At 55.5% G+C, this 27,164-nt stretch overlaps 1 protein-coding gene across 1 annotated transcript; it reads right to left on the bottom strand.

Moving 5' to 3' along the window:
* FAM83G (family with sequence similarity 83 member G) lies at positions 1-27,164 on the bottom strand. The gene is made up of 5 exons (XM_037493521.2): positions 26,478-27,164; positions 14,513-14,680; positions 7,874-7,998; positions 6,034-7,279; positions 1-1,013 (listed from the first exon to the last, which is right to left on the bottom strand). Exons 1-5 carry the CDS (start codon positions 26,997-26,999, stop codon positions 606-608), a joined length of 2,469 nt encoding a protein of 822 aa, XP_037349418.1. The 5' UTR covers positions 27,000-27,164; the 3' UTR covers positions 1-605.

The raw sequence follows: 27,164 nt of genomic DNA, 5'->3' as shown, positions 1-27,164 counted from the left end.
TGCAAAATGCTCATTTAATAGCATTATCTTAAATACAAATAAAATAATATCTGCATTCACTTATTTTTTTAAACCCTCTACCCTCCGCACTTCTCCAGACACTGGGAAAGGCGACGTGGGCAAAGGTCAAGTTTGATGTTTTAGAAAGTTACTTGTGAGATGAGAGCAGAGGGGGACAGGAGTCAGGACCACCAGCCACCAACCTGTCCCTGTCCCGCCTGCCGCCTCCAGCTTTCAACCGGATCGGCGGGTATGAGCAGCTGGCAGAAGCCTACGCCCTGGCTGTCCCATCCAAGACCATCCCCAACACGACCTGCCACCTGCCGCGCGCAGACGCCATGCACATGTTCCGAGACCCCCACACGGGGGACCTCCCATGGACCGGGATGACCTTCGGCCTGACCATCATGGCCACCTGGTACTGGTGCACGGACCAGGTGAGTGTCAACGTCACCTGCCCAGCCCACCTTGCTGTCTTCCAGGGCAGATCTGGAGGGATGGGCAGCCCGTCTGTCAGTTCCTGGCATGGCGCTGAGAGCACCTGCATGGTGTCTGGGCTGAGGTGGGGGCTGAGGATGGCATGGCTCCAGGCGCAGGAGTAAGTGCTAGGGGTCCTTGTGGTCCCGGGGGGGTTGGACCCTCCGTTTAGAATCAGATGAGGCCCACTGGCTGCTGCCCGTCCTGGCCTTCAGGTGCTTCGACTGGGAGAGTTTGGAGTATGGCAGTCCTAAAGGACCTGGATGCACCTCGGTGCCCCGGCCGTCAGCAAGGGGGTTAGTGTTTCGGGTCAGCCTTGGGCTCCCAGCATCAGGCAGTATGCGGGGCACTGGGCTGCCCTTGGTCTGCCAGTGGTGGGGGCTTGCCACAGCCGGGCCCACTTTCCTAGTAGAGGTCTGGGCATTATTAGTAGCAGGGCGGTACCTTGGGGGCCCTGGGGTTCTCAAATGCCGTGGGAAGCCATCTTTATCCCTGGTCCCTGAGGCAGGGACTCCATAATGGTGGAACTGCTGGCCCTGGGGGAGAGAGAGAAGAGAAAGTGAGATCCTGGGGGCAGGGGCAGCTGTGGATAACTCCGTCCCTCCCCTCAGTACTCTTGCCAGGGAGGCTGCAGCCAGCACACCTGGTTTATCTCCTGGCCCTACCATTCACCAGCTGGTGGGCCTAGTCACGTTTTGTTTCACAAATTTGAGCCTCAGTTTCCCCATGCATCATATGGGGATAATCCCACCTTTTGTGGCTGTGGTAGGGCAAGTTCCTTCTGTTCCTTATGGCCCCTGCCCCAGCCTCCTCCTTCTGTAAAAGGGGCTGGCCCAGGCTGTGAGATGCAGCACCTCAACTGGAGTTCTGCTGAGTGCTGGGTGTGGGACTTCTTCCAGTCTGACTCTAGTCCTCTCGAGCTGTGAACCCACCAGGTGACCTCAGAAGGCCATGGCCCCTCTCTGGGAGAAAGCAGGCAATGGCACCTGCCCTGCCTTCCTCTGGATGTGGCAGCTCCAGGCAGCACTCAGGTGGGAAAAGGCCTCTGAAGCAGCAGTCTCACTAGGTAAAGCCTGATGGACGTCTGCACCTCTGGATCAGCTACCACGGGCAGGCAGCTAGGCCTGAGGGCCAACCCAGCCAGGCCTGTGGGGTGGAAGAGGCCCGTCTTCCTGTGAGGCAACCAGGCCAGCCCCTTTCACAGGCCGGAACACTGAGGCCCAAAGGGCATAGCTGGGATCTGCACCAGAGTGGAGGGACAACAGAACACAGTTTAACCAGTAAAATTATGCCAAGGACAAGTGACAACAGTAGGAATCCTCCCTGAAAGATTTTTCTAAACCATGAATCAATGTTTTCTGGCAACGAATTAAACAAATCCTGCAGAGGATCAGGTTTTCTTACTTCCTGTAGCCAAAGAGTATTTTGGCTAATTCTTCTCCACATAAGCTTCTATTTCTCCTGAGGTATTATTCCAAGTACAGCAAGTGTCAACTACAGTGCACATATCTCAACTGCTTTACAAACGGTGGCATTTGGGACAGAATCTGTTACAGGGATAAGGGGACATGATCGTGAAGAGACCGAGGCTGTAGGTGACACATCCAGTAATTGGTCAGATTTCCTGTCATCAGGACTTTGAGACAACCCGAGTGATTGGGGTTTTATATACAATGATAGATAATAAGACAAATAATAAAAGAAAAAAAGAATTGTCAGTACCTATGGATAAAGGCACCCCTACTACGAGCTGGAGAAATGTTACATATGGTAGATGCTAAGGGTAATTTCCCGCAAGCACGTTTGTCATCCTAACAGAGCATAACCCACGCTGCCTGTCCAGAGAGGGACGTGCCCAGGGGGCCCCCAGCCTCCGCTCCTCCCCCGAGCACTGCGTGTTCAGTGTGTTTGTGCAAAGATCCTCACTGGGCTATGACAATAGAAGCAATTCAGGTTGGGGGACTTCAGAAATTCTGGAGGGTGTCCCCCATCTGTAACATGGTACCCCCAAATTCCCACACCTGCTATGTCCCGCAAGAGGGCTTCCAGGTCTGGAATCAGTAGCCCCACAGCAGGTGCCTGCCCTGGCCCCCTGGAAGGGCTGAGGACAAGCCTGTGCCCTTATACCCCGGGTACCTCTCCTTTTCTTCCCATTCAGCAGGGCCTGGCGCGGCACTGGTGACTCTGGGCAGGACATCATTCAGGAGATTTTCCCATGAAGGCTAAGTGAGTCAGCACACACCTGGCCTCTAGTTAGGGACTCACTGCATGGATGAGAGGGTCACACAGGGGATGGAGGGGGGGCACCACTGACTCCGAGGTGCAGAGTACCATCGGCATCTGGGGCCCATGGCCTGGCCTCACCTTCCTGTCCTCTTCCTGCTCAGACTGGGTCTGCCAGTGTGTGGCTGGGCCTGCGCCCAGAGACCCCTGCAATGCAGAGGCCTGCATGCTAGGACATGCTGCCAGCCTGCTCCCACTGAAGGCTGTGGCTCTGCTGTGACCCTCACCAGCCACCAGGGGCACTGCAAGGCACCTGCAGGGCTGGCTCAGCCCCCTGCCCGGGGCAGACCTTCAAGATGCCCAGGTTGGCTGGTGCCGGGTGGCAGTTCTCTATGTTGGAAGCTCAGGCACTTTTTATTATCTTAACTTTTCCACTATCTTCTAACTCACCCATTATGAGGAAGTGACACTCTTACAATCAAAACAAACAGAACTGGCAAGACAGCAGGCAGAAAGTCCACGGGGCAGAGAGCCCTAGCTTGGGCTCCCACCTGGGCCCTGCCCCTGCCAATGCCTGGCCTCAGCTTTCCTGTCTATACAACAGGAGGGTCACAGACCAGAAGGTCTCCTGGAGCCCCGCACACTCTGGTGGTGACCATTCTGTCACCTGCTGCTGCACTCTTGCTTGAGACAGTGTCATCCTCTTTACGCTGTTAGAGCAGGGGCCACAGTTTCAGGGCCCCTAGGGCAGAGCAGGCAGTGCTGAGTGTGTACTTCCTGTGACCTTGTTTCACCCACAGGGGTGTTCTCTTGTCCCCATCTGGGGCACCCAGGCCAGTTCAGGACCCCCCTGAAGGGTGGAGCCAGGGTTCAAAGGCCCTTGGACCAGTGCCCAACCATTACTGGCCCTGAAGCCTGCACCCTAAAACTGAAACCTAAAACTCAGGGAACTCATGCCCAGCTGGGCATGGGCTTGGCCACCACAGAATAGCCTCACTTAGTCTTTGCAGCAACCCCGTGGGGGAAGATAACATCTCATTTTGCAGACAAGTGCACAGTGGGCCTGGGAGGTGAAGACTGGGCCGGTGTTGAGAGGCGCTGGGGGGCAGTAGTCCCAACATCATAGGAGTGGCCTTGCTGCCTGATACTCGCTCTGCTGGGACCCTGAGCCTCAGCTTCTTCACCCGTACAATGGCGCAACAGTACCTGTCCCACACAGAATGATTTAACATGAATTAACAGAATAGGACGTGGAGAGCTTTAGGGAAACGGAACTTTTCTCGCAGGAGGAGTGAGGCCCTGGGTCTTGGTCTCGCAGGACATCTGAGGGGGATGGTCTGCAGGGAATCTGGCCCAACCCCTTCATTGTCCAGACAGGGAGACCGAGGCCAGCGCTTGTCTCATACCCAGAGAGCTGGCGGAGAAGCAGGACTGAGACCAGCTTGCCCTGCACTCCCAGTGCTGCTGAGAGTTACATCTTATAGGAAAGTGCTGGGAGCTGGGCCTCCCTGGTGGTGCAGCGGGTTGAGGGCAGTGTTGTGAAACTGTCCACAGCCTCTGCAGCGTGGGTTTGATTCCCGGCCAGCCAGGGAGAAACCCACATGGCGTGGCAGACCTCTCCTGTCTCCCCTGCTGCTCCCCTCAGCAGTGTGTTTCGTCAGTCTGCCTGTTCTGCTCCCCACTCTGTCTCTGGTGAATCCTCTCACCCTCCCGCACATCTGGCCGGTACCCCGGTTCTTGTATAAATAAATAAATAAATCTTAAAAAAAAGAAAATGCTGGGAGCTGTTGGTCAAACTTGCATGTTTGGAAAATAAGTTAAAATCACAGATCATTTCTACTACTGAACTGGAGGTGGTGATTTCAACTGTGAGACAGCTAAGGAAAAACACTAACATTTCAAACTAATAAGGTGCACAACTCTGAACATGCCAAAACCCACTGAATTATAGTTTAGGTGGGTGAACCATATGTGAATTCTATCTTGATAAAGCCATTTCTTAAAAAGCTGACTCGTAATGTCAGAGCTTTCCTGGTAAACTTTGAAGACCAGGGACCCAGAAGCCATTCATGCCATTAATCCGATGACCGCCCCCCTCCACCATTCTGCAGATCTGGAAAAGGCATTAGGATTTGCCTGAGGCCACATAAGAAGTTGTCAACAGGCAGTGTCCAGCACCCCTCCACTACTGAACTGCTAGTTTTCTAGAATTCCAGATCTTCCAGCTCCCAACCTCTGCCAGGGACACAAAACAGTTGGTGCCAGCATGCACTCCCGGCACGTGCCTGAGTGTGCCAGCCACTCCTGAGAGGGGCCGGGAAATCAGGGGTTGGGGGGAGCCCCTGATATCACTCCAGCCCTGACAATTGCCGGGTGGTGGGCCAGGAAGTGTCCACACCACCCTACTGGACAGATGGGGAGAGCAAGGCCTTGGAAGAAGAGCACCATGGCCCTAGCTGCTCAGCCATTAAGAATGAGCTCTGCTTCTGCTGGGCATGCCCTGGGGTACTGCACTTGTCTCAGGCTAAGGGGAGCACACCCCAAGGCTGGCCAGGTGTCCCTGCGTGGGCTGGAACTCACTCCCTTCTCCTGCTTCCAGGTCATCGTCCAGCGGTCACTATCTGCCCGGGACCTGAACCATGCCAAGGGGGGCTCCATCCTGGCCAGCTACCTCAAGATGCTGCCCATGGTACTTATGATCATGCCGGGCATGATCAGCCGTGTGCTGTTTCCAGGTAGGATAGGCTTGGGAGGAGGAGCGGGAGCTGCAAGGTGCCAGGCTTCTGGGTCCCTGGTCTTCAAAGTTTACCAGGAAAGGCGAAGGACACATGTCAGCTGTTTCCCAGCCTAGGGGACAGGGCAGGAGAGGGGTCCCTTGGGACCACAGTGGAAGGTGGCTTGACATAAGGTCAGGATGAGGACCACTTACTGCTGTGTGACCTGGAGGGTGTGAAGGAACATCTCTGTGCTGCCACCATCTCATGGTCGGCAACCCATGGGGAAGACGCTCATGGGCAGCGTGGTGTCACATCCCATGACACCAGGCATCTGAAACCTCTGGGTGTGTTAAGTGCCTTTTTTTTTCGGCTCCAGCGGCTGGCTTGGGTTGCCTTTTGGGGGATACTGAAGCAAAGGGTCCCCACTGTTGCTAATGGTGTGTCACACGATCCCAGGTGGTTCCTGCCCTCTCCCCTATTCTATTCAATTCCCCATCTGTAACCAGGAAAGCCTCCTGAGCCAGGGACTCATTATTCAGCAGATGGCAGCTCTGAGCACTCGGGAGGTTTGGGGGAGGGTTCCTAGCACCCCTGGTGCATGGGGACCCTGACTCACCTGTGCCTCCTTGTCCATGGAGTGTGAGGCCTGCATCCTCCTCGAAGTGCTTGTCTCTTCTCTCTCCCGACCCTGAGCCCATGGGGAGGCAACCAGGCGTCCACCAAAGGTCCCTCGGGTTGTGTGGGGGGCACCCAGCTGTCGGCGGGCGTTCTGGGCTGGCCCATTGGCCACCTGTTCTAAGTGTCGCCTCCGGGGAGGTGCTGAGCGCTCCCTCACCTCAAAATACTCATCTGAAACGGAAGAGGAGGCCAGTGAGGGCCGCCGGGGTCCAGGGCCAAGGCTGGAGCTGCCTGAGAGGCTGTCCTGGTCACTGAGGGTCACATAGTCATCATCATCTTCCTCCTCCTCCCCGTCAAGCCCATTGGGGATCACTGCCTCCCCATCATTGGCGTCATCCTGGGTCATAGACAGCTGCCGCTGGAGGGGGTTGTGGTCTGGGCCCACCATCCTGGACAGCCCATGGTCTGTCCCATTCTGGGGTGCCTCCTCTTCTGGGCTCTCCAGGGACCAGCCAACACCCCTGTCATCCTGGGCAAGTAGGTCTGCCACGGGGACTGTCCTGGGCTTGGGTACAGGGGGCTGTGGCTCAGGGTCACTCTGGGGAAGGCCGTTCTCAGTGGGGACCCCATTCATGGGTGTAGTGGGCCTTGGGGTGGGGCTGGAGTCCTGGTTCTGCCTCCACAGCTGAGCGCCAGTCTGGGACGTGTCCCGGATCTTGATTCGGTTCATCTGGCTGGGTTGGGGGTTCCAGATGTTAGGATCGATGATATTGATGTAGCCCAGAATGTCACTGCCGGGCTCTGGGTCCGGCTCCACCCACGTGGGCAGGTAGTCGAACATGTTGGCCCGCTCCAGGTTGAGCAGCCCTGGGTGGATGAGGGGGGGAGGCTCGAGGAGGTCTCCCGGCCGCTCAGGCAGCGCTGGGCCCCGTAGCCCTGGGGGCTTCTTGACCTCCTGCTTCTCAGAGGACGTCTTGGCAATCTCATCAGCACTCTTGGCCTTGACCAGTGCATACTTAGGGTTAACAAGCTTCTTGGCTACAGTGCCCGAGGGCACTAGTGGGACCACAGAGGGCAGCACGATGGGCTCTGGCTCGGGCTCCTTCTCCATGGGGACACCCTTGAGGCTGACACTGTGTGACATGAGGTACAGCTCCTGGAACTGCCGATCAAACATTTCCACCACCTGGCCGGACAGGACGGAGATCAAGTTCCGGTCTGTCCTTGCGGCTGACCACGTGAAGCTACAACACAGGGAGAGGGGCAGTCAGGTCAGGCATGTGGGGGTGTGGGGGAGACCCTCTCTAGGGCATCATTTAGGCCTCTGAATGAGCCAAGAGCACCCATAGGCTGGTGCTCATCAGGCTCTGGCTACAGGGCCCCTATGGGATTGAAAAGCAAGTGGGGGTAGAGGGCGCCTGCCATGGGGTCAGACCCGAGTCTGGAGCCTGTGTAAAATGACACCATCCCCACTCCTTGCAGTATTTCACCCCATAAGGCCACTCAGGATGCCCAGAGCAGCCCTGGGTGCTGGTGTCAACATCGGGGTCTTTGCCACCACCGCCTCCCTAGGGCAGCTCTGAGTGACGACCCGAAGGGCCTGGCCCACACCCCACCTCCAGGCTGGTGACACCTCTAGGCTGAAACTACAGTCTCCAGGAAGAAAGCCCTTCTCTCTGTTTTCAGAGCATGGGTGTGCCCCGACCTGCTCACACCTCAGCAGTTTTGGGACCAATGACCTGGAATAACCAGGGTTTTATAAGGCAGGATTAAGGGCAGAAACCGCCTGGGAACTGGAACTGTCTGTTCCTGGGCACCCTGGAAAAGCTCAAAGTCACCTGTAGGAGCCACAGATGGCACGGTCTCCATCCACGAACATGAACTTCTGTGCCAGGGCCCCCTTGAACTTGGTGGCTGACCGCGTGAAGAACTCTGTTCCCCCGCTGCTCCGCACCCTGAGATTCTGTGTTGGGGGACAGCAGACAGAATGACACATAAAGCAGTGACCACTGGTGCTGGCATCTCTCCCCTCGCAACGAGGAGATTCTTGCTCCGAGGGACAGAGGTGTGAAAAGCCATGGTGGGGCATGGCAGACCCCAGGAAGGGCAGGGTGAGCCTGGCTGAGACCCAGGAGTTGAGGGGATGGCTGAGGTTACCCCAATGTAGAACCTCACGGCACGAGGGAGACGGGTCTCTGTTGTGAGCAACGTTGGTGTGGTGTGTTAGCAACACAGGTTCCTGGGCCCGGCAGATTCCGACTCAGGTCTGCAGTCAGGCTGGGGATCTCATTGTTCACACAAGTCCCGTGAATCCGACACCTGCTCAGGACAGGAGCCCGCTCAACAGCGTCCTGACAGGTCTGTTTGCACGCCCCTTGTGACAGAAGTCTCACTCTTCTGAGGAGCTCCGGCACAGTTTCACCACTAGGTTGTTCTGTGACTACCCCACGTCTGGCTCTGGCCTACTCACTGGCCCCAGCTTATTAACAGCCCACCTCTTTGTCAAGAGGCCCCGGCTGCAGACATAGAGATGACTGTGACAAGGATCCCACATTGGAGGTGAGGGGGAGGGAGATAAGAAATAGTCCCAGCTAGGGAGGTGGGGAGGCTCCCAGGAAAGGGCTGATGTGTGAAAGATGAGCGAGGGGGCCAGGGTGGGAAGGGACAGTGGCATTCCAGTTTCGGAATACAAAGGCCTGGCCAGGAGAGCAGCAGTCTGTTTAAGGCATTTGAGGACTTTGGGGGAGGAGGGGGGAGGACAGAGCCTGCAGAGCGGGCTCAGCTGGATGCTGATGAAAGACCCCGTACCTGCTCCAAGGCCTGACTCTGGCCTGAGGAGAGTAGGGAGCCATGGGAGGATTTCGCGCAGGAAGAGATAGGGAACGGTCCTGGTATCCATGGGGAGGGTGTAATGAATTGAATGGAGAGCAGGATGTAGAGGACAGCAAGGGTGCTGTGGGTAAGAAGGTGGGCCTGAAGCAGGGTAGGGGGCACACAGAGAAAGGGAGGGTCTGAGAGCCAGAGCTTGTCCACCTCTCCAACCCACTGTCCAGGTGCTCCTGTCCTGGTCCCTTCTGTGTCAGGTTCCAGACCCCTCTCTTCAAGGGGAGGGCTCAGGCACTCTCCACAGAGGTTGAGGGGCAGGTCTCCATGGATGCCCACCCTGCCATGGTGTGAACAATCATCCTGTTAATGGACCCAGCCCAGAAAGCAGATAAGCCTCTGCTCCCAGGCCAGTTCCCAGCACCCCCAGGCTGCCTGTCTGCACACAGCCAACTCAACAGGAAGCTGGCCTCAGCCCAGGACAATTATTGCTCGTGACTTTGTACCTAGCACCAAGAGTGCTGGGAGGCCAGGAGTCAGAACAAAGATCCTGGAGGCAGTGTGAGGCCTTCCCTGTCACCTGTGCCTAACCACAGACCAGTTCTGTGGCTTCTGTGGGCTCCTGATGCTGTGCTCCTAATGCTGGGGCCCTTCTTCAGCCTAGAAGAATGGCTGCCGGCCTCTATCCCCTGAACCAATGTCTGCCCCACGCCACTCCAAGCCCTGTCCAAATGAAGGGCTCAGGAGGTTACCACCAATACCTCCAAGTGACTCAACTCTGGGCGAGAGGCAGGCCTTGGCCATGTGACGCTCGGCAAGGCTCTGGGTCCTGCTGGTTCAGTTTCTCTGTCTGCACGCTGGGGGCTGGCATGGAGCTCTGAGGCCCATCTAGCCCTGGGACTCTGCAACAGGTGGGGGCTTGTGGCCGCCCCCCTTCCCGCCTTGTGGCAGATCCCTGCCTGTTTGTTCCTGGGTGGGCCCCGCCCCATGGGGCCTGGCCCAGATGAGGTAATGTCTCAGGAGTCAGGGCTCAGGTGAGCAGAGGTGGAGGATCCCACAAAGCCGCATTGTCTCTGAGCCCTGGGACACCCCCAGCAGAGAACGCAGCAGGTAGGGTGGAGGACACCCCAGGCAAGTCCTTGGACCCTCTGGAACCTTAGTTTCTTCATGAAAGGGGGCAAGTGATGGGTCTCTGAGAGGACAACAGAGGATGGCTGTGCAGTACTCCGTGGGCTCTGAGGGGGTCTTCTGCCCCAAGGAGGGTGGGGTGGGCACTAGCACCCCGGCCTGCATCCACACCAGGCCTCCTGTGCTCATATGGAGATGAACTTGCCCTCTACAAAGCCCACCCACAGGCTGGGAGGAGGCAGAGGTGCCTGAAGTTGCCCAGAGCAGGGTGGTTCCAGGGCAATTGAGCTCCAGTCAAACATATCTTCAGTCCTGGCACCAGATTCCAACTCAGCTTTCCATGCCTCAGTTTCCTCATCTATGGAATAGGCCTACCATTTTTACGCTTCAGGGCTGAATGAAGCCACAAAATCAAAGGCCTGTGGGCCAGAAGATGCCAGTACAGTGGAGGTGGGCACTTTCCACTCTAATCAGGGCCAGACAGGACAGACACAGAGGACCAGAAAATATCTGAAATGGAGTCAGCCATTTAAGAAGCCAGGACTATCAGCAGAACTTGATGGTTATGTGCGCAGAAGGGGAGTGACTAGTCTTTCAGTGGTATGTGAGGCCTTCAGCTGTACTTGGCAGCATCTTCCCCTCTTATCCCCTGCCAGGGCCTGCAGTCATCTCCCAAGTCCACAGAGTAGGGAGGCCCCGAGATATGTCTTGACCAGGTTTGACTGGTGACAGCGAGATTGGCCCAGGTGTGTGATGAGCAGGGGGCAGAGAGCCCATGTCCCCATGTGCTGGGCACCAGGGCGGTTACTCAGTCTCAATCTTGCCGATATTCTGGATTTGGGACCTGTCCTGTGCATCACAGAATTTTATCGCCATCCCTGGCCTCCACCCAGCACATGCCAGTACTGGGAGCGTTCCAGACATTGACATATGCCCAGCCAGACAAGCCCCCTGTGTGAGAAGCACTGCCCCACACTGAATTCATCACAGATCCAGGCCTGCATCAGAGAAGGCAGGTGTGGGGGGGAGGGGAGGCGGGGCTGAGCACCAGAAGCAGGGTTGGCCTGTTCAGCATAGACCCTGAGCTGCAGGCTGAGTCTTTGCATCCTTACCAAGTGCCTTCCCATGGCCACCCTGGCTGGTATTTCTTTGTTCATAAGAAATGGGTCCGGCCTTTGCCCAAGTGGCTGCTGGTTTTTCCAGTTTGGCTGCACAAAGTCAGCTAGCTTTTCAGAGTACCCAGGCATCTTATAACCCTTTTCCTCCCTAAGCTATGCGCTGTGAGGTCCAGCCTGGCTCCCACTGGCTTTGGGGTATCCCTCAGCACCCAAATGTGGCTTGGTCACATGGCCTGGCCCTGTGACCCAGAGGGGTGAGAAGACCAGGTTCTGCTTCCCACTTGTAATATGTGGTGTCGTCCCCACACTTCCCTCCGGATCCTCAGGGAAAAGGCTGAGGTGGCAGGCTGGGGTGCTTGGGGGATGGCTGAAATCTCACACTGGGAGGTGCTGGTGCATGTCCTTCCCGATCACCTGGAGACCAGCTTAGGGTTGACCCAAGCAATACAGCCTGTTTCAAGAACACACTGGTGTGAACTCAGAGCTCAGGAAGGAGGTTGGTGGGGGCTGGCTGGAAGGAAGGGTGCATGAGGGTGGTGCCCAGTCACACCATGGCTCAGAGGGAAGGAAGCTCTTTGGCACTCAGATCAGAGCTAGGGTCTCCTGGAAGGAGTTACGGCCATCCCAAGCAAGGACAGGATGGGCAGGGAGTTCATTACTGAGCGCACTGCCCCCACATGGCTGCCTTCACTCTTCATAGCAGTCTTGCCAAATAAATAGCAATAATCCCATTTTTCAAACAAGAAGAACTGAGGCCTAGGAAGTTTCAGTGTTCTGCCCAAGGTTCCTGTGCAGGTGGCAGAGCTGGGGTTCAGGTATTAGAGCTGGGGTGCAGGTAGCAGAGCTGGGATTTGGAGCTGGGGCTCCTGATGTTACCCGCAGACTGATGCCCTACACCCCCATGGTCACAAGTATGATCCCACCAGGTATAACCAGTACCCGGGGCCTGTAGGATCTAAGGGCAGGTTGCTGCAGGGCTGGCAGGGGCGGCAGGCAGCCGAGGGCGGGCCCAGGGATTACCAGCAAAGGAAGTGCTTCTGAGACAGGTCCGGGCCCAGCTGGCCTGCGGGCAGGGAGGCAGGCCATGCTGCCAGGCCCTCAACATCGTGACACTTGGCCAAGCTGAGCCCCCAGGAGTCTTTGGCCATTGGCCTAGGCTGTGGAGGGGGCAGGTTCAAAAACAAGAGTGAAGTCAGGGTCGATGTTCTTTCCCATGAGGGTGCTTGGCCTTCCCACAGCTTCCAGCTCCTGGGCACGTCACTGTCACCCTGCAGAACTTTCCCCTTCTCCAGAGGGGACAAGCTGGGTCAGGGACCCTCAGTTTGAGCTGTCCCTCCCATGCCCCAGGCTATAGACTCATTTTTAAGCTGAAGTGGGGGAGGAGGCCTTACTGTCACCCCCTCCCCTGCCCAGGGCCTAGGGTTTATAATTTCTTGTTATTGCCAACAGCTGCGTAACTCCCCTTAGCTCACAGAACACTTTTATAACCATTGTCTCCTCTAATTTCATCCTTAGACAAACCTATGAGGCATCATTATGGCCATGAGGCACTGGAGGCTCAGAGAGGTGAGCCACAGCCCGAGTCGCACAGCAGGTCGGGAGCAGGGTTGGCTGCGGCCCAGTGCAGCCTCAGCCAGGGTCAGGGACAAGGGTCTTGCCCTCGTTGTCTATGCTGATTTCTCACTACTGGCTTTTAGGTGGGAGCAGATGTAGCAGGGAGTCCTGTAGCCTTCTGGCCACATTCTCAGCCTAGCCACTTCCTACCTCCTGGAGGCACTGAAAACTCCCAGAGCCTTGCATCTGGGACTTCCCTCCTAAGAAGAGGCCCTAGGGCACTGGACAGGGGTTGAGTCTTCTGGAATGGCCAACCTGGGATGGGATCCCCATCAGCATGGATGAGAGGGGGCTGAGTGATGTGACTTGGGCACGAGGCAGGTGTGAAGGAGGGTGGTCCCATTGGGTCTCTTCCTGCGCATGGGAGAGAGCGGGATAGAGAGCCCCAAGGTTCTCCTACAGGGCTGAGGCCTCTGCATTCATGTTTCAAAAGCTGCCTTTTCTACACTCTGGACCTCCTCCAGCATGAGCTGTCTGCCGTGAGAGTCGATCCCCATTGTTAATTACATGGCAGGCAGAGCGGCAGGTGAGCGTGGGGCTTGGGGTCAGAGCACCAGGGAGACCACATAAAAATGTCCCAGCAGTCAGAGACTCGCCACCTGGAGAGCTCATACCCACTTGAAAGGATTGAGCCGGTTGGGGAGGGGAGTGGGGAGAAGGTGCGCATTTGACGAATGCTGACAAATTACAGGCAAGGGCCCAGTCCTTCATTAAGCAGCCTGGCGGCGCCGCCTCCTGAGGTTTTGCTCAGATCACAGGTCTGAAGCCCAAGGAATCTGACCTGTCAGAGGTTGTGCTGAGCCAGAGGGATCTGGTGCTGGCCCCACTCCCCTTATCCTTAACTGACCAGCAGTGGGTGAGCCTGGCATCTCCTCTACCTCCTCATCTGTAAAATGGGAACAGCTGCCCTACCCCACTGGGTTGTTATCAGGAGTAAATAACTTAATCGGATTAAGTGCCAAGGATGGGGCCAAATGCTGTGGAAGCATTAGCTGTCATTATTGTTATTAATTACTGCATTATATCACATGACTACATACTGACCTGTACTCTCTAGGGAACGCGCTGTACACACGTAGGTGCCAAGTGATGGCTAGGTGGAAGGAAGGCCCCCTCTGTCCCCACACAAGTCACCAAACATCAGGTTGTCTGAGCAGAAGAGCCTGGCCATACTGGCCCATGGGCCCCTCTGCTGGGATCCTATACCCACAGGGGAGGACATGGCCGAGGACACACCCTGAAGGAGCACGGAGAACCTGGGCCCATCCTGACTTCTCCACCTCTGCTCCTTTTCTCTACTATTGCTCCTCAGATCCAGTTCAACTTTGCAGACATCAAGGAAGCCTTTTGCTCTGACCTCAGCCAAAGGAGCTTCTTGCCAGAGCCAGATACTAAAACCAGTGGGTGGACTGATAGAGACAAAGAATTTGGCATAAACCCGAGAAAGGACTTCCCTGAAATCAGAGCTCTCCAGCTAGGGTGTGAGTTGCTGGAGCTGGGCTAGTGAGCACCTTGTCACTGGAGGCGTGCAAACAAAGACAGGTAACCAGTGTGGCACAGGCTGCTTTAGAGCCCTGGTGTGGGCTCTAAAACCTGGTCAGCAGGCCCTTAATAATGTTATCTTATCTCTGACTACTGGAGATAGTGTGTGTTCTGTCCTTCAGGGCATTCAACCAGAAGCCAGGTGACCACTTAGCAGGAGGCTCTAGAATGATTGAACTCTATGTTCCTATGGCTCTAACGCTAGAAGGCAGGTGTTTACAGTGTTTGTGACTGACCGACCAGGGGGCTCACCTTGAGATGACCCATGTGCATGCGGGCCCGCTCGCACATGTGCAGGAAGTACTTGATGTTACTCTCATCCACAATGATGTACACGGCCACCTTCCTCTTGAAGCCGGCATCCAGTAGGTCCTTGAAGATGTCCACGTCAGTGAACATGTCCATGACCACAGCTATCACCTGGGAGAAGAGAGAACGGGCTGTCAGGCAGCACAGTGGAGGGGATAGGTACTTCTTGAGGTACCTGAGGCTCCTGCAGCCTCAGGACTAGGACCAGGAAGTGAAATTCTAGGGTTAGGAGTTGACAATTAGGATATGAGATTCTCAGTTGGTGACTCAGGCTGGACTCCGGGGCAGCAGAGCATGAGAGGAGCACATTGCCCATGCCTGCTGTTTCTGTAACACAAGACCACAGAAGACTAAGCCAGGCACCCTGGCAGGCACGAGATGAGAAGGGAAGAGAATGTCAAGGAGGGGCCTGGAAGGTTACCTCGCAAAGGTTTTGGGAGTCAGGAAGGGTCTGCATCCTGAGGTTTGGAACTTGACTCAGCTTCCAAGGAGGCCTCCTTCCTTGTGGGTGTCAGGGTTCAGCCCAGGGACCCTGCTGCAGTCTATTCCTGGGTTGTATTTCTGGCCTCAGGGCAGGCCACCCCACCATTCCACCGGTATCTCTGGAGGCCCAGATGAACCAGAGGTGTGACTAGCCAGGGGAGGCAGCAGCTGGTGCAGCCCCGTGTATCCTCAGGCTGGTGTGGACTTGGGAAGGTTCCTTTGCTGCCACCTGTCCTGTCTGGTTTGGACAGAGCCCAATCCAGCACATGTACTTTTCCTGTCATCTGATATCTGTCCCCACAACAGTTGACCTCCAACTTCCTGGACCTGGTGCAGGCTGGGGTCACAGAAGTCAGGGTGCATCTACCCCACCCCCAGCCTAGCCACTGCTGGTGTGGGCAGTGATTCGTCCCAGGCTGGCAGGCACTGGCCAGAGCTCAGACATGAGGAAGGAAGAGTAGGGAAGGATTGTGCAGGGAGATGAAGAGCTGCCTGCCTCGGGTGGTTAGCGGAGCTCAGTCTCTCTATGCCTTCTCCCGGACACTGGGCAGCAATGTCAGCCCGGGGTTGGATACTGCTGAACCTCCAAGGCTGGTGTCACTGCCCCATCCTAGACTTGAGAATTTTCTGGAGGAGCCTTACACAAAGCTCTGGGTCACACAGCAAGCTGGGGACAGTCAGGTTAGAACCTACCCAGGCCTGCCACGAGGGTGGCCTAGCACACTCCCTTCTCTGGGATTGTTGACACAGTGTGACAGGGAGGCAGACTGGGTGGGGTCAGCAGGGGACGTGTCTGCACACTCCAGTGGGCTTATCCAGCTGCTCCTGGGCCTCTCCCTGCCCTGCAACCACAAGAGTGACTCTAGGTAAGACATTTAGTTTCTCTGGGCCCAGTTTTCTCATTGGTTCAACAAGTGTAGTGAAGCTGTGGGACCAGCCACGGCTCCCGGATAACTGAGGCCTGGAGTTTGCTCCGTCCTCTGGGGGCCAATCACTCACCGTGTTTGAGTCTCTGAAGGGCTGTTTTAGATGGGGCAGAGTGAGCAGCTACAGTGTGTGCAGGGGCAGCCATGGGAAGGTGGATTGCTTTCTGACCCCAAAGTTATGCAGGGGTTTTGAGAGGAGTGAGCTCCCCATCCCAGGAGATGCTTAAGGAAAAGCCAGAGATCGTATGACGAGGGGGTGGAGGAGAAGCTGCATGAGGCACAATGTGAGAGCAGGGTGGGCTCACAAGTTTGGAATTTTACTACCAGGCCCTCAAGGGTGATGAAGTCCTGAGGTGGGTGGGGTGGTGGCAGGGACTTCTCCCCTAGTACCCCACCATCCTAAAGTTGCTCCAATCTCAGTATCCTCTTGAATAAACTGCCCCTGCAGCTGAATAGCTCGTGGGCCGCCCTGGAAAGGTTGCAGCCATACGCTTCCCCTGGAAGCTGCCACCCTTGCCCTCCTTGCTGCCCCCCACCCTCCTCAAGGATCTGTCAGGCTTGGTTCCAGGGACTCGCCCTGGACCTGGGCTAGGTGACGAGCCCCAACAGGACCGCTCCATGTGTGTTGTTCCCCACGTTGCCCTCTGGCAGGCAGGGTGCAGAATCCAGGGATGGTGTGCTGTTGGCCTGGATCTGTTGGGGCCTGCCCCCATGGTGGAGCCCCCGTGGGGTTCCAGGGCTGAGCAGTGGCTCGCCCTGGGGTTTGGGCTTGGTGCCCATGGGTGCTCAATGGAGGGGTTCTAACAGGTGCCAGCTGATGTTGGGGGCGGGAAGGGGAACTTGATCCTCCCACAGCTTGCCCTGTTTAGTCAGTCACAGGAGTTTTTGAAGTCCTGTTCCTTGAGTCCTGTCATGCCCTTACTGTTTCATATATAGGAAAGCTGGCTGGAGACTCTAGAGTCAAGCCCAGGGCTGTGCTGCACCCACAGGGTCTTCTGCTCAAGAGTATGCAGACCAGTGCTGCACATTCACTGTGCAAAAGCTTATAATGACAACTGCCATCCTTTAGGTCTTCACAAATTATGCTTCAGCATAGCAGTTAGTACTCCCATCTTACAGACGAGGGAACTGAGGTACAGAGGGATTCACTACATCACCTAATTATCTGTTTGAGTGACTGAGCATGCCCATGACACTGGGAGCTCTTCAAGGACCCCCATCCAGGCCCAGTGCAGGGCTAGCCTAAGTAAGGTGGGTGTCAGGGAGCTTTTTGTGACAAAGAATGTGAGAATGTGTCCAAGTGGCTCAGCCCAGAAGAGAGTGCAGAAAGGAGGGCAACCCAGGGCCACAGCCCCTCCTGAACCCCAGGTTTCCCTATCTGCCAAGTGGGGGTACATTTGGTCTATCTCGAGGCCAACCTAGAGAAACCACCAGTCACCTCCTTGACCCCATCCCACACATACTCTGGGCAAGACCAAATCAGAGCCATAGAAAAGAGAGAGGGGAGGCTGGAATCTGGAAAGCCTTGGCCCCAGCAACTCACTGGGTGGCATGCTGTCTCTCCAAGGCCTGGATCCTGAAACCTGGTAGGTGGGGGTAGTTTCTCACCCAGAGCTCCCTCTGAATGACCTGTCTGCCTCACCCGCTTAGGTTCTCAGGTAGGGACAGCCATGGTTTCTCCACTCAAAGTGCTCCAGAGTAGACTGAGAGAAAGATTCATCCCATCTGCCCTGGAGCCAGGAGGCCAAAAGTGACCACATACACTGTGCACAAGCAAGTTCCTGCCCCTTGTGGGCCTCCATTTTACCACCTGGAAAGTGCAGAAGGTGGGGAGAGTCTTGCATCTTTGGGTCTGTCTCTATGGCTCTGATGGTGGCAGCACAGGCCAGGCTCTAGACTGTGCTCCTGTGAAGCTGTGTGACCTGGGGCAAGTGCTGCGGTTTCCTCCTAGGGTGTTTCAATGCCCACTCGCATGGCTGTTGGAGGGTGAATTGAACAACACAGGTACAGAGTCAGCTCATGACCCAAGAGTCCACAGTCAGCACCTAGCAGTTGATTACCAGCCTCCTCGTGACACCCATTGGAGTCCTGATCTCCCAGACTCACAGTACCCATGGGGGTGGACAGGCTGAGAATCATCACCTGCCCCGCTCTCTGTGGCAGCTGGAGGCTGGGGGAGGATAGTTCCTCATGGGAATGATACAGGGAATGTTGCAGACTGTCCTACAAGTTGGGACAGTGGCCACCATGACCTTGGATTCAACTTCCATTCCTAGCCACAATGGAGTAACAGAACCTGTACTCACACTCCTGTTTTAGCAATCAAAAAGCAAGCAAAATCCATGAGCCCACGACCAAGAGGCAGCACAGCAAGCATGGTGAGGCCTGAGAGAGGGGAAAAAAGAGAGTCAGCCTGGGCGTGCCTTGGTCTCCCCCAGGCTGCAGCACAAGGAGGGAGGGTTGGTGGAGGTAAGTGGAGAAGTGTTGGCTCAGAGCATAGCAGCCAGAATTTGCAGGATGGCGTAACCAAAGGGGAGAGTGATGACAGAACAAAATCCAGAGATCTGCAGAGGGTGCCCCCTCAAGCTTCAGCCGCTAAGCCAGCAGTACATGCTCTGGAGGAACCACGGACACAGGGAGAGAATCAGGCCCCTGGAAAGGAACACTGGGAAAAACCACTGGTGCTCACACAGGATCAGGAATCACTTCCATTCCCTCAAACCAGAATGCAGGCTCCTCTAATACTCAAGGTCTATACAAGAGTTCTCAGAACTCTGCCTAAATAGTGGGTAAATAAGCATGCAAGATGAAGAATACTCTGCATGGGATTCAAAGCAGATTAGACACTACAGGAGAAAGTATCAGTGAACTAGAAACAATTCAAACCGAGAAAGGGATTGAAAAAACAGCATAGGGTGTCAGTGAACTGTAGGTCAATATCAAAGGTCTAATATATATGTAATTGAAGTTTCATAAATTGAACAGGAGGAGGGTGGTGAGGAAAGACAGAAAAACACTTGAAAAAACAATGTCCATAACATTTTCACTATACAACCACAAGTCCAGGAAGTTCAATGAATTCTAAGCAGAAGAGACATGAAGAAAATGGTGCCAAGGAACATTGTAATTACATCCCTTAAAAACAGCGATGAAGAGGAAAATCTTAAAAGCAGCTAGAGAGAGAGAGAGAGAGAGAGAGAGAGAGAGAGAGAATCACATATTGAAGAACAAAGATAAGCAGACTTCTCAGAATCAACTTAAGCTAGAAGCAACATCTTTAAGACACTTCACAGAAAAACTGTTAACCTGGAATTCCATGCTCCGTAAAAATAGCTTTCAAAACCAAAGATGAAACGAGGACCTTCTCAGACATAAAAAAGCTGAGAGAAATCTTCTTCCGCAGACCTGCGTTATAGATACCACCACCCCCTTGTACACTCGTGGGGCTGAGAGTCCAGGGCTTGCAGCTGTTTCCATGGTAAAAACACGGCTCCCCCTTCCCTTACTGGGAGTGTGGAATTGACAGAAAGGGTTGCTCTCCTGCCCCACCCTCTCCTCCAGCAGCAGGACTGGGGCAGACCCGGACACAGGGCCTCAGTTTCCCATACCCTCAATGTGCCCCAGTACTCCCTTTCCCTACTGCTGCTAGGTCTGAAAGACCTGGTTCTCCAGGCACTGGGCAGGCCTCCAGAAGTTTAGGAGTGGGCACTGGCCCCACTGTGGGCTGTGCTCCCCTGACTCCAGCACCCTCCAAATCAGTTTGTGCATCTTTTGGTTCTGATCACCTGTCACAGACCACCTGGGTCCCGCCTCTTGGGTAGACAGGGAGCAAAGCATCCTCTTTGCTACTTTGCAGACAGTAGCAAATGCGAACCAAGGTGGGGTCAGGATGGCCAAGATTAACTACTGACACCCTTTTCCAGGATCAAGAAGGGGCAATGATGACCACTTCTATTTTCCAGGGAGGAGTTAGGATCCAAGGGACACGCAGTCAGATGGTGGCAGAGGCTTCCAGCTCCTAGCTTCCTTCCCAGAGGGGGATCCTGTGTACAATCCAGCTGCCCATCGCCTTCCAGGGCCTACCTCACGTTCTGAAACAAACAAAGCCAGGAGCACTGCCTGGAATGTAAATGCCCCAGGGGCTCACAGCTCTATCACTCCTTCCCTGGTAGTCTAAGGCAGGGCACTTCCCCATTCTCAGCCTCAGTTCCTCTTTTCTGGAACAAGGGACGTTGGATTGAAGAATTTGAGGTTTCTCCTCTCAGATATTTGTCAGCTCTGGAAAAACCTCCCCACCCTCTGGACTATTAAGACAGAAGCCTCATTAAGGACAATTAAAGGAAGCTCAGGACTCCTGAGCGCCAAATGGCTGCAGCCAAATGGGGGTCAATAAGCACATACTGGTCCCACCCAGAGCCCTCTGACCAGCCCAGCCCAGCGGCATGGGGCCCTGCCCTCAGTCTCCAGCCTTCCCCAGGTGGACATGGGTCCTGTCACCATGGCTCAGGAATGCTCAGGGACAGGGACCAACATAGAGTGGGGAAGGTCATCAGGTGACCAGGGCTGTGGCCTGTGGATGAGACAGAAGACAAGCATGTCTCTCTTCCCACTGGCCCTGAGGGACATCAGAGCCTCCAAGCTTTCAGGTGCAGGTGCGTGAGTCAGCCAGCCCATTCCATAGTAGATGTGTGGGACAAGTTAGGAATTTTCAAGTCAAAAATCTCAGAATCTTAAGTTTAAAAACCTTTAAAACCCTAGCTTCTCTGGTGTCCAAGAATGACAGATAATGTGGGGTTACTGAGCACCCTAAACCACCATGAAAACTGCTCTGAAAAGTACGTGCCCACGGTTCACAACAAATCAGGGCAGGTTGAGGTCCTGGGCCACCTACGTCACACGTCCTCCCTGCTGCGTCGCACCAGTCCCTGTCTGAATTCCTCCAGGGTGGGAAGCTCACCATTCTCAACCCAGACTACTCCCCAAGAAAGAGAGGTGTGCACATGAGGGCAGAGGAAAAGAGGGAAGAGAACTGGCATTAACTGAATGTCAGCTTGTGCTAGATACCACACCAAATGCTTTACATTCCCTTTTTCCATTTCGATCTCACTATGACTGATTAGGCACTGGCAGCATCATGGCCCTGAGGGAGGAATGCAGTGCTGGAGGGGGAGTGGCACCCTGGACAGCAGGGCTAGGCAACAGCAGAGCTGGGGCTCCTACCTGGGTCCCCTATACAGAAGCCTGTCTTCCTATTGCCTTGCGTGGCATTTAACCTGGGAAGGCGCCTGAAGCTGGGATCATGCAGACCCTGCAAAGGAAGTCGGTGCAGCCCACCCAACCAGGGCCCACCTGCATGAGGGTGAAGTCAGGGGGACCCCATAGTGCTGACAACTGTTAGTGGTCACTGCCAGACAAGTGCCCAATCCCATTTTACAGATGAAGAAACTGAGGCCCAAGGCAAGCAGCAAGGGGGTTGCAGAGCTGGGAAGGTGAGCCAGTGGCCTTGGAGAGGCCCAGTCCTCCTCTGCTAGCCCAGGAGGACAGTCCTGGGGTTCAGGTGAACCTGCCAAAGCAGGGAGACTGGGGGTCTGTGGAGCCCAGGACAGGCTCGCAACACCAGAGACTCCTGTGTGACATTCAGCAGGCCGTGGCCTGCTCTGACCCTCAGCACCCTGGCATCCCCATATGTGACATGAGTGTGATGGCAGGCCTGCCTCCTGGCTTGGTGGGAGGGAGGGCAGCACCGGTAGGTGTGAGCTGCCCGCCCCTTGCTTCAGGAGCCTGACAAGCACCTGGCCCAGAGGTGCCAGCCCTCCTTCCTGGCAGAGAAGCTCCCGACACTCTCCAAACTCTCAATTAAGATGAAAACGCCCAGAGCTGCTCCAGACTCTCAATTAAGATGCATATGCCGTTGGGTAGGAAGCCTTTGGAGAAGACAAGAATGAGAGCCAACACCTTGGATTATGTTATCAGATGGTTCCCCACCTGGCAGGTGAGGGCCCTGGGCACTGGGCTGGGAGTTGCTAGCGCAGGCACAAGACAACTCCCCGAACCCGCTGTGGGAGCCTGGGCCAGCTGCTGCCCACTCTGGGCCCCAGCGTGTCCCTGGAAGAGCTGACTGGGCCAACCCTGGGGCCTCTTGAAGCATCAAGGCTGCTCCTGTGTCACCAACTCAGGGATAACGACAGCCTCCCTCCTGGTCCACTGGGCCTGGCCCACGGTGGGCTTGGCTCCCCTGTTCTCGCCAGTGCTAGTGCACTCAGACTTGGGAGTCTGATGAGGACATGGAGCTTTATGAAAATGCTTTTACTGTCCTGAGTCAAGCTGGGGGCTGGTATTGAGGTTCCAGTGCTCCCAAAGGGGCAGGCTCCAAAAGAATAGACAAGACACTTCTCCAGACAAAGGGGGCCCAAAGCCTGCAGGCCTGGATGCTGAGCCAACCTCTTCCACCTACTAGCTCTGTGACCTTGAGAAAGTTTTTCAACCTCTCTGGTCCCCATCAAGTCTCACTTTCCTCATCTACACTGTGAGACAACACCTACTTCATGAAGTATCCCTACTGGGAGGATTACAGTTTAGGTAAAGTGCCCGCTCAGCACCTGGCATATAGTTGGCATTTAATAAATGCCTCATTAAGCTGCTTTTATTCTCCTGGAGCCAAGCCGTGGGCCAAGACTTCAGCATGTGAAGGCGGGGGCCTGGCAGAAAAGATGTAGGGTTAATCGGGCATCATGAAAACTGGTTACAGTCCCTTCCTGCTGTGTGGCCCTAGGCAAGAAACTTAATGTCTCTGGGTCTCCATTCCCAAGCCCTGGCTTGGCAGGTGTACGATCTGAGTTCTAGTCAAGTCTTTTGTTATTCTTCCTTAGCTTCCTCTCCTGTATAAGATTTGCCCCAGCTTTGGGGGCATTCCTGGCTGTCAGGGCTAGTAAAGAGATCCTGCTAGGAGTCCTGCCCCTATACTGTGCGTGCGCACATGTGTGTGCGCGTGTGTGTGTAGCACTCCCTCCCCAAACCCTCCCTGACCCAGCCCAGCCTCACCCCTTTCCTCAGAGGCTGCAGCAGAGCGAGGCCGAGGCTCATCCTTCCCAGACGTGATACTACAGGCCCGGCCTCTGGTATGCAGTTGGAACCCCACAGCAGGTTTTTTCCCCAGATAAGTCACTGGCTCCAGGGGGCTAGGGGTGAGGCAGGCAGGTGACCTTCCATCTGGGGGAGCTGGAGCCCGGTGGGGCTAGACCCAGGACACACCAGATCTTGTCTCAGAGGAGTTCAGAATCACAGGGGAGCAGGGTGTCAGAGCTGAAAGGACCAAGAAACAGGCTTCCACGCCTGTGCCCATTTTACAGATGCGATGACTCGGGCTCGGAGAGGAGCTGGGGCTCATTTCAAGTCACACAGCAGGAGAAGCAGAGTAGGGACCCCACATTCTTGGCTCCTAGTACTGTGACCCATTAGCTCCATTCTTGTCTTTTGGGAAAGGGGGGGACTGTGGTAGCCCTGACGGGAACACAGCCACTCCCAGCAGCTGAGCTGGGGGCAGGCTGAGTGTGTGCTGTGTCATTTCCCTGCCCCAGGGTCTGCCTGCCGTGCTGACGACATACCAGCTGAGGAGGCGGCCTGGGCCATCCTGACTCAGCTCCAGCAGCCCCAGCCCAGGTGCCTCAGTGGAAGGGGGCCAGGGTTTGGACCAGGCAGCTGGACAGTGGGATCCCCATCCCAGGCCTGGGGAAGGGGACATTGTGCCTGCACTGGTGTGGGGATGGGGGTAAGAGGCGGACGCAGGTATGAGGGGCGAGAAAGTGATTCATGGGGAGAGATAAGGTATAGGGAGATCCGCTGGGCGGGCCAGGCAAAACGCCCCGTCAGCGTCTGTCAGCATCAAGGCCTGGCCCCTGCAAGCCTGAGAAACCGTCTGAGCAGAGGAGAGAGGAGGATTGCAGGCAGCTTGGAGGATCTGCCCCTCCCTGCCCTGCCTGTCACTGTGTCCTGCCAGGGCTGGGGGAGGATGGGGAGGGGACCTGTCCTAGAGTCTGAAGACAACACAGACTGGGCTCCACCCCTCCACCCAAGAACTAGCTAGGTAACCTTGGCAGGGACTAACCAGTTGGGCCTCAGTTTCTACATCTGAAAAATGGGGCAGATAACTAAGATTATAAAATGCCTCACACTCAATAAAACTAGCTATTGTCATCACAGCCAGTTCACGCACACACCATGTTGGCCATAAGTCCCGAGGTGAATGTGACAGGGAAGCAGGCCGGCTGGAAAGCAGAAGCTGCTAACACGGTGCTGTGGGGTGCAAACAAATCCCTGTGCTTCTCCCTGCTGCACCTTTCCCATCTGAAAGATGAGGCTCTTGGCCTCTGTCACCTCTGAGCCTCCTCCCATTGCGCCTGCAAGGCTCCTTGCTGTCTGAGAGTGGGCGGCAGTCTCGGTGAGCCCCACACGGAGAGAGATGAAGGCAGGGCCACAGCCTACCTGTCAGGGCTGTAGGAGAGCACCAGATGTGGTGCCACACAGACTGGGGATTCAAACCTGACTATCTCCTGGCTATGTCACCTAGGACAGGTGACACCAATAACTTTGTGGGGCTTTTGGGGGAGCAAATGAAGTTGGGGGGGTGGATGTGTGGGATTGTATGCTGTGGCTAGGTCTCAGCCCTGGCTGTAGAGACGTGGGCAGGATGCTCTAAGTGCCTAACCTGGCCCCAGGCACCCCTATCTGGCCCCATCACTGGGCCAGGCTGTCTTTCTGTCTGGGGGAGATTAGACTCTGGCTGTTCTCATGCCAAGCTGGGAACTGGTGTCTGCCTAGCTTCTCCTGGTAGGAAGGAGAGGCACAGAGCGGGGGGAACCCTGGCACCACCAGGGTCTCAGTTTCCCCATTAAAAAAAAAAAAAAGGAGTAGAGGCTGGGTAATGGGAACCCAAAAGGCCTCCTAGAAAACTGGGTTCTGCGACCTCAAGTCAGGTACCCATGTCAGCAGCACATACCCCATGGCAGGTGTGGGGCAGATTATTCAGTTTGAAAACTATGGGGGCCCTTCCCTCCTCCCACATCCCTGCCTCTTCTTCCAACTCCTTCTCTCTCAGGTCACCTGATGCCATCTTCATAATAGCGAAAGACTCAGCCTTTTATTCTCAACACCTCCATTTTTTAGACTAGAAACCTGAAGCCCTAAAGCTGCCTGGGATCAGGCTAAGAGCCAGGCTCCCTGACACAGTCTATCTAACTAGGCCAGCCCCCTTGGGGGACAGGAACTCCACCTTTATAGAAACGTAAGCTGTGACCACCTTCTCAGCTCCTGACCCACTTTTGGTTTCTGTGCTCCAAAATTCCCCAGGCCCTATGTGTCAGCCAGGATGTCTTCAAAGTCAGCCTTCTTGTCTTGTCTGATTTGGTGGCCCAGTACAGTGAAGGGATTAGACTCCGCTAGAAATTCCTGGCCCATGACCCAAGGCCAGCACAGACTTTACTAATAACTCACTACTCTCTGCTGAACCCAGACCTGACTTCAGAATCCTTCTCAACATAGCTCGCTAGGCAGGCTTTATCAATCATGTCAGGATATGCTTTGAAACCATGAAGAGACACTTCCACTTGGGGGAGAAGCCCCTGCTCATGTTCATAGCTATCCAGCAATGGCCTGGCTCTCCCCGAAAGTGGTGAGCACCCCTTCTCAGAAAGTGTGTCAGTGTATAAGCTGAGACTGTCTACCCACACCAAGAACACTGCACAATTTGGCAAGGGTCGGGAAGAGGAGGTCCAGACCGTGCCAGAGGTCCCTTCCTGTGGTGAAATTCAACTAAGTGAACAACTTTCAGCTGGATTCACTGAGTTTCCCACCCATGAAGAACGTATGATGCCATCTCCCACATTCCAGCCTGGAGAAGTTCTGTCATTGCAAAGCTCAAGAAGAGGCCCAGAGAGGGCAAGACACTTGCTCTCTGTTGCCCAGCAAAGTCAAGAAACAGGCACATTTGAACTCAGACCTCTAGGCCAGCCTCAGATAGACACAGGCTACTTCTCAGTCTCCATGCCTACTCCCCACCCTAGCAAAAACAACACCAGAGCACTTGCATTTTTCTGTTTCTCAGACATTAATCACAGTCATCCAGAGGGACAGTAAGTGAGAGAAAGTCCAAAATCCTCCTTTGCCCCACCCCATTGCAGCACCTTCTTCTAGGGGTACCTGCTCATCGTGTCTGGGGGAATCAGAAACATCCCTCAACAATACAGATAGGCCCTTTCAAATGGTGCAGCCCAATATCACCTGCTAGGGAATCCTGGCACCCTTTCCTTCTACAAAGACACCAACAAGTCCCATGAAGATAGAAGAGGAAGCAGCCAAGAGACCCATAGGGGACCGTTTGACATCTCCGTGTTGGCTGCTGGACTGAGTGAGAAGGCACTGAGGTGGGGGGAGCTCTTGAGGGGCCAGTCTGGCCCACTGGGTCAGTTTCCTCTCCAGGGACTCCCGATCAGTAGCTGGCTCACCTTTTGGGCCTGGCTGATCATCTTGCGTACCACCTCTTTGATGTGGGCCTGCCCGTCAATAGGGGGCTGCATGTAGACACTGGCCCGGGTCACGCCCCGGTAGGCGATGGTGTCAGGCCAGCCCAGGTCCAGCTGTGGGATGGAGCGGTCTGACTTTTGGGGCCAATACTCCAGTGAGGGTGGCGGCTCCGCCTCGGTGGGGGCCCCACCTGGCCTACTGTTCTCCTCGCTGTCACCAACACCATCCTCCGCTGGCCCTCGAGTGTGGCCCGTGCCCCTGGGGTCCTCAGAGCCTGGGTCATACACCTCGATGGTCTCCAGGATGCGCTTGCGCTCCAGCTCAGAGAGGAAATCTCGGATGTTCTCCCGCTTCAGCACTTCATAGAAGGCGTCAGTGCCATCGGCCACCAGGGCCTCCAGAGCCAGCCGCTGCTCCTCGCTGTAGAAGAACTCAGGCTTGGACTCGCTTGAGCGCCAGTTGACATGACTGTCATCCAGGCACTGCACCTGGGAGAAGGCCATGGTGCCACCTGCCCACTGCTTCTGCTGGAGAAGGCAGGAGTCACACCACTCAGCAAGGCCGGTTCACCAAAGTCCTACTCAGCAAGGACAGAATCCTGATTTTGGCCCAGGGCGGGCACAGCACACTCTGGGGCCTCAAGGCTGCCTCTGCTCCTCTGCCCATAA

This window comes from Talpa occidentalis, unplaced genomic scaffold, assembly GCF_014898055.3.
Source record: "Talpa occidentalis isolate TD23 unplaced genomic scaffold, MPIMG_talOcc4v2.1 talOcc4.7, whole genome shotgun sequence".
Lineage (NCBI taxonomy): Eukaryota > Metazoa > Chordata > Mammalia > Eulipotyphla > Talpidae > Talpa > Talpa occidentalis.
This window is presented reverse-complemented; position numbering and strand designations above follow the sequence as displayed.

Bases quoted from the DNA above. Each gene is read 5' to 3' on its own strand.
- FAM83G (XM_037493521.2), bottom strand. From the start codon at position 26,999: ATGGCCTTCTCCCAGGTGCAGTGCCTGGATGACAGTCATGTCAACTGG. The intron at 7,280-7,873 runs GTGACTTTGAGC...CCTGTGTTGTAG, and splicing joins GCCATCTGTGGCTCCTACAG to CTTCACGTGGTCAGCCGCAA. The intron at 1,014-6,033 runs GTGAGTCAGGGT...TCTCTCCCCCAG, and splicing joins CCATGGACAAGGAGGCACAG to GGCCAGCAGTTCCACCATTA.